The following is a 7,044-nucleotide window of genomic DNA, read 5'->3' as shown; positions in this document are numbered from 1 at the left end:
CAGAACAAATAAATCTTTTGCCTTTTACTAAAAAAGAAAAACAAAAACTAATTATATTAAATAGAGAGTTTTGTATCCTGCTTTCTCTTCCCTTAACCTTTCCCCGTGTTGTTAAATATACTCCGAAAACATGGATTTTAATGACCACCTCATGGTCACTGGATGCAACCATGCCCTCTTTGTTAGATACACTTGGTTCTTTATGCTTAAAAGCTCCTTGGAGGGTCACCGGTTGGAACAGCCAGGTGTTGTCATTGCTGTGGGTTGGCAAATGGGCCCTCGCTGACTAACCTCTGCCACGTTAACACGTGGTTTTTGGATCCGTAGCACCCCGAGCAGAAGGCAGACCGGTATTTTGTGTTATACAAACCGCCCCCTAAAGACAACATTCCCGCCCTAGTGGAGGAGTACCTGGAACGCGCCACCTTCGTAGCCAATGACCTCGACTGGCTCCTGGCCTTGCCTCACGATAAATTCTGGTGCCAGGTAACATTCTATCAAAATTAACGCTAAGACAAAGCACATGACATGCCGTTGGTTGGTTGCTGTTGTTGCTTTTCTTCCCCTAGGAGGTGCTTTTTTGTCTGCTTCTTACACTGGATCCTTAACAGCAAATTGTGGTTTGGATTGCTGTCTTGTATCACAATCTTAATGTTTACACACCTTTCAAAGTGTCAATTTTAGAATCTTGTGTTTAGCCCTCGGTTCATTCATACCTCCTTGGTCCCTTGGGGTCAAGAGTGTTTGCAATAGGGCAGGGTTGATGGGCACTGAGCCCCTGCACAGTCCACCCACAAACCCCTGGGGCGTCAGGAATAAATCCTCGCTCTCCTCTGTCTCCTGGCTTAGGTGATCTTTGACGAGACCCTACAGAAGTGCCTGGACTCCTACCTGCGCTATGTCCCCCGCAAGTTTGACGAGTGGGTGGCCCCAGCCCCTGAGGTTGTTGACATGCAGAAGCGCCTCCATCGAAGTGTTTTTCTCACCTTCCTCCGCATGTCCACTCACAAGGAATCCAAAGTAAGCCCCTGATCCCATGACAGGTTGTCATCCGACACCCAACACCTCTGTGCCGGGCTCTCCACCCCTGGGAAGGAAGGCTCTGGAAGCATCGAGTTTCCTCTTTGTCTCCCCTCCACCTTTATTCCCACTGTTGGGGAAGAAATCTGTGCCACCTTCCTTATCCTTTAATTCACTGGGTCGGTCTGTGTTACACCCAGTGTTTCCATCAATGGGAGCCGAGGGCTCTTTGCCAGCTGACGCGTGACTGCCTTCACTTGTACGTCAGAGGGAAAAAACATTGATTCTGAATTCTTAAAGCAACTTGTATACTCTTTTAGAAAATCTTTACTGTTTTTTCCTGACTTTAAAAATAATACTGCTGTCTCTAAACAACTCAAACATTGCAGAAATATTATATAGATGGTGAATGTCACCCATAAAATATCCACCCTGCAAAATAACCACTGTTAGGTGCATCTTCTTTCTTTTGTTTTTTTGAGACAGGGTCTCATTCTGTTGCCCAGGCTGGAGTGCAGTGGCACAATCATAGCTCATTGCAGCTTCAATCTCCCAGACTCAAGTGATCCTCCCACCTCAGCCTCCCAAGTAGCTAGGATACAGGCATGCACCATCATGACCAGCTAATTTATTTGATTTTTAGTAGAGACGAGGTCTCGCTATGTTTCTGAGACTAGTCTTGAACTCCTGAACTCAAGTTATATTCCCACCTAAGGCTCCCAAAGTGTTGAGATTACAGGCATGAGCCACCACACCCAACCCTGTTACATGCATATTTCTTCAGGAAATTTGTTCCCTTTGAATGTGTGGTGTGCGTGTGTGTTTGTGTGTGTGTGTGTGTGTGTGTGTGTGTGTGTTTAAAAAATAGGATCTTGCTTTTTAAAAAATGTTTTAATATGGATATTTTGTTTTCCTTTTTCTTTGTTTTTAGAGACAGAGTCTCTGTCACCTAAGCCAGAGTGCAGTGACATAATCATAGCTTCCTGCAGCCTCAAATTCCTGAGCTCAAGGAATCCTCCTGCCTCAGCCTCCCAAGTAGCTACGACTACAGACACCATCACATCTGGCTAATTAAAAAAATTTTTTTTGGAGAGAGGGGATCTTGCTATGTTGCCCCAGTTGGTTTTGAATTCCTGGCCTCAAGCAGTCCTCCCTCCTCAGCCTCCCAAGTAGCTGGGATTAGAGGCACTGGCCACCCCACCTGGCCTATATTGGAAATTTCCAAAGAAATACAAAATTTTCTTTTCTTTTTCTTTTTTTTTTTTTTGAGATGGAGTTTCGCTCTTGTTGCCCAGGCTGGAGTGCAATGGTACAATCTCGGCTCACTGCAACCTCCGCCTCCAGGGTTCAAACATTCTTCTACCTCAGCCTCCCAAGTAGCTGGGATTACAGGCATGTGCCACCACGCCCAGCTAATTTTTGTATTTTTAGTAGAAATAGGGTTTCACCTTGTTGGCCAGGCTGGTCTCAAACTCCTGACCTCACATGATCCACACCTGCCTCAGCCTCCCAAAGTGCTAGGATTACTGGCATGAGCCACCACACCGACCCACAAATATAAAATTTCCATATACAAAGTACAATGAATCCCATGTACCCTTCAACAGTTATCAACATTCTGCCAATCTTGTTTTATTCTCTCCCCCTTAGTTCTCTTTCTGTCCTGAAATATTTTAAAGCAATCTCAGATATCATACTAATTTATCTGCAAATATTTCAGGATGAATTCCCAACTGACTGTTTTATAGCATGCTTTTGTTTCTTTTTACATTAAAAGGGAGAATGGGCCGGGTATGTTGGCTCACACCTATAATCTCAGCACTTTGGGAATCTGAGATGGGTGGATCATGTGAGGTCGGAAGTTCGAGAACAGCCTGGCCAACATCGCAAAACCCTGCCACTAATAAAAATACAAAAATTAGGAGTGGTGGCACACTCCTGTAATACCAGCTACTTGGGAGACTGAGGCAGGAGAATTGCCTGAACCTGGGAGGCAGAGGTTGCAGTAAGCCGAGATTACACTACTGCACTCCAGCCTGGGCACCAGAGTGAGACTCTGTCTCAAAAAATAAATAAAAAGAAATTTTTAAAAAGGTGAAGCTGGGCACCATGGCTCACACCTATAATCCCAGCACTTTGGGAGGCTGAGGTGAGCTCATTGCTTGAGATCAAGAGTTTAGGACCAGCTTGGGCAACACGGAGAAACCCTATCTCTACAAAAAAAAAAAAAAAAACAAAAAAAACACAAAAATTAGCCAGGCATTAAGGAATATGGCTGTAGTCCCAGCTGCTCGAGAGACTGAAGTGGGAGGGTGGCTTGAGTCCGGGAGGTGGAGGTTGCATTGAGCAGAGATTGCACCACTGCACTTCAGCCTGGGCAACAGAGCCAGACCCTGTCTTGAAAACAAAATAAAGACATGATAATACAGCCAGTTCTGAAAGTCATGGGGGTGTTTAGTCTAGAGACACAAAGACATAAATAGTTTTAAAAAAGGGGAGATTCGGCTGGGTGTGGTGGCTCATGCCTGTAATCCCAGCACTTTGGGAGGCTGAGGCAGACGGATCACCTGAGCTCGGGAGTTCAAGAGCAGCCTGACCAGCATGTTGAAACCCTGTCTCTAAAAAAATGAAAGGCCAGGCGTGGTGGCTTAAGCCTGTAATCCCAGCACTTTGGGAGGCCGAGGCGGGTGGATCACGAAGTCGAGAGATCAAGACCATCCTGGTCAACATGGTGAAACCCCATCTCTACTAAAAAAAATACAAAAAAATTAGCTGGGCATGGTGGCGCGTGCCTGTAATCCCAGCTACTCAGGAGGCTGAGGCAGGAGAATTGCCTGAACCCAGGAGGCGGAGGTCGCAGTGAGCCGAGATTGCGCCATTGCACTCCAGCCTGGGTAACAAGAGTGAAACTCCGTCTCAAAAAAGAAAAAAAAAAGAAAATTAAAATTAAAAACAAAAAAAGGGGGAGAATGACCATTGCTCCAGGTCTATGCATAAGGCATCATTGATTAGCCAGTCCCCATTTGATGGACCCAAAGATTGTTTCTCATGAGTTTGCTATTTATAATGTATGAGTGTTCAGAAAATCTCTATCCTTTCTGTCTGCATCTTTCCTTAGGATCACTTCATTTCCCCTTCTGCATTTGGAGAAATCCTCTACAATAACTTCCTCTTTGACATTCCAAAGATCCTGGACCTCTGCGTGCTCTTTGGAAAAGGCAACGCACCACTGCTCCAGAAGATGATAGGTGTGTAGAATGGGAGGATGCACTGAGGTGGCCCCCACATGCCAAAATGAAGGTTGCAAGGGCGAGCAATTTGACAGTGCCTGGGGATTCAGGGCACTAGGGGCAGGGAGTCTTGGGAAATTACTTAACAGATATATGAGTGCTGCCTCAAAATGAGTAGGTAGTGACACTACCTACTAGGGAGTGGAAACAAATCTGTGCCAGACAGTTCCTCAGAGATCTGGAACCTTTTTTTTTTTTTTTTTTAGGGGCAAAACCTTAGGAGAATGACTTGAACCTGGGAGGCAGAAGTTGCAATGAGCCGAGATTGCATCACTGCACTCCAGCCTGGGCGACAGTGCAAGACTCCATCTCAAAGAAAAAAGAAAAGAGAGATAAAGCCTTGCCCTGTCACCCAGGCAGGAGTGCAGTGGTGCAGTCATATCTCACTGCAGCCTCACATTCCTGGACTCAAGCTATTTCCCCAACTCAGCCTCCCAGGTAGCTGGGACTACAGGTGCACACCACCATGCCTGGCAAATTAAAAAAATATTTTTTTAATAGATGGGATCTCACTGTTTTGTTCCAGCTGGTATCGAACTCCTGGCCTCAAGTAATTCTCCTGCTTCCTGAGTAGCTGAGATTACAGGTGTAAGCCACTGTTCTGGCTTGAGAGTGTATTAGTATTATGCATTTGGCCATGGGTCAAACATAGCAATGGGGAAGTTTCCTCTGGTGATGAATGTAAGAACAACCTAAGCTAACCTTTGCTGAAGCATGTTCTGGGGACCCAGCATCCTGCCAAGAACTCCACATAAGCTATGTTGATTGGATCCTCACAGCAGCCCTGTAAGATAAGCACTGTCATCATCTCACTTACAAATAAGGAAACTGAGGTTAAAATGTAGGGGACTTGCCTGAGAGGACATGACTAATAAGTGATCCAGCCAGGACATGTGTCCATGTAGACCTGACTCTCAGGCTCTTGCTCTGCCACGCTCTGCTTCAGGGATGATGGCACTGCCTCAGAAATGTCATGATTTGCATTGTTGCTGAGAGCAGGTGGGGACAGAGTTACAGAGGGCTCTTTTGGGTTGCACAAGGAATGGACATTAGTAGCTGGATCTCATTAGCAGGCAGAAGGCCAGAAGGTTTGATCAGACACACACACACACAAATAAGTTAAGAAAAAAAAGAAACGGAAGCATGTGGGATGTTACAGAGGGAGCGCCCCAGTGACTTCTGCTTTGAATTGTAGCTCATGGCGTCGGGCCCAGCACAGAGAGGTGTTCATCCTGGTCACCCCTGCCAGTTCTCCTCACCTGGAGACTGTAGGACACAGTCTTCTAAATACCTAGTTACAAAACTGAGCTATCCCTTGTAATGGTCACTTTCCTTTATTCTTTCCTACCTTTTTTTTTTTTTCTTAATAGTGAAAGTAATACATGTTAATTTAAGAAATTTTGAAAGGATATAAAGTATGCAGAAACAGGAAAGCAATTACCAGATTTCTACAAGAAACAACCATTTGGTTATTTTTTCCTTCTAGTCTTTTCTCTGTATTTTTCTGAAACCATACTCGATCATAGTGTATATGAAATTTTGTGGCTGGGTGTGGTGGCTCACACCTGTAATCCCAACATTTTGGGAGGCTGAGGCAGGTGGATCACAAGATCAGCAGTTTGTGACCAGTCTAGCCAACATAGTGAAACCTCATCTCTATTAAAAATACAAAAAATTAGCCAGACGTGGTGGTGTGCACCTGTAATCCCAGCTACTCAGGAGGCTGAGGCAGAAGAATTGTGTGAACTCCGGAGGCAGGGTTTTTAGTGAGCTACTGCAGATCATGCCACTATACTCCAGCCCTGGCAGCAGTGCGAGACTCCATCTCAGGAATAAAAAAAGAAACTTTGCACGCAGCGTTTTTGTTGGAATAATTTCTGGTTTCTCATTCATATCTAATTATTTCCTGATCGTCAGTTAATTTTTTTTTCCAGCCTGGGAAACACAGTGACACCCTGTCTCTACAAAAAAATTAAAAATTAGCCAGGCATGGTGGCATGCCCCTATAGTCTCAATCACTCTGGAAGCTGATGCAGGAGGATCCCAGGACATTGAGGCTATAGTGAACTATGATTACACCAGTGCACTTCAGCCTGGGTGACAAAGTGAGACCCTGTCTCTTAGACCCTGTCAAAGAAAGACACCTAGTAATTTTACCACATATTGAGAGGATAGAGCAAGCAAGCACCAGAAGGCACACTTAGTTAGAGAAACAATTATTAGGCCAGTTTGCTTAGAGAGTGGAGCATTCCAGGAGGGCAGCAGCAGGAGACGGGGGAGGGGGAGTTGGAGCTGGATTGGGAAGGGCTCCATGCCAGGCTTTAGCACTTGGGGAGCGGTATTACTTGGTGGTTAAGAAGGCAGGTTCTGAAATTGAACTGCCTAATTCACACCACAGTTCTATTCCTAACTGTGTCCCCTTAACCAAGTTAGTTAACTACTCTAAGCCTCAGTTTTTTCATCTACAGAATGGGAAGACTAATAATACACCTACCCATAGGGTGGGTGCAGGGATTAAATTGGGTTGTTGAGGCCCAGACGGTGTAATTCTAGTACTTTGGGAGGCCAAGGCGGGCGGATCACCTGAGGTCAGGAGTTCAAGACCAGCCTGGCCAATGTGGTAAAACCCTGACTCTACTAAAAATACAAAAAATTAGCTGGGTATGGTTGTAGGTGCCTGTAATCCCAGCTACTCAGGAGTCTGAGGCAGGAGAATTGCTTGAACCCAGAAGGC

At 45.4% G+C, this 7,044-nt stretch overlaps 1 protein-coding gene across 4 annotated transcripts in view; it reads left to right on the top strand.

The window, feature by feature from the left end:
* Nucleotides 1-7,044, top strand: part of ASCC2 (activating signal cointegrator 1 complex subunit 2) — a 46,481-nt gene that overhangs the window by 9,709 nt on the left and 29,728 nt on the right. For 2 of the 4 annotated variants that reach the window (XM_010349167.3, XM_003938463.4), the window contains 3 exons: nucleotides 328-486; nucleotides 850-1,020; nucleotides 4,139-4,268. In XM_010349167.3, coding sequence (XP_010347469.2) covers nucleotides 952-1,020; nucleotides 4,139-4,268 — 199 coding nt within the window. In that variant the 5' untranslated portion in view covers nucleotides 328-486; nucleotides 850-951. The remainder of the gene's footprint in view (nucleotides 1-327; nucleotides 487-849; nucleotides 1,021-4,138; nucleotides 4,269-7,044) is intronic. The other 2 variants (XM_010349168.3, XM_010349166.3) reach the window with 1 other exon arrangement.

The sequence above is a fragment of the Saimiri boliviensis genome, chromosome 21 (genome assembly GCF_048565385.1).
Source record: "Saimiri boliviensis isolate mSaiBol1 chromosome 21, mSaiBol1.pri, whole genome shotgun sequence".
NCBI lineage: Eukaryota > Metazoa > Chordata > Mammalia > Primates > Cebidae > Saimiri > Saimiri boliviensis.
This window is presented reverse-complemented; position numbering and strand designations above follow the sequence as displayed.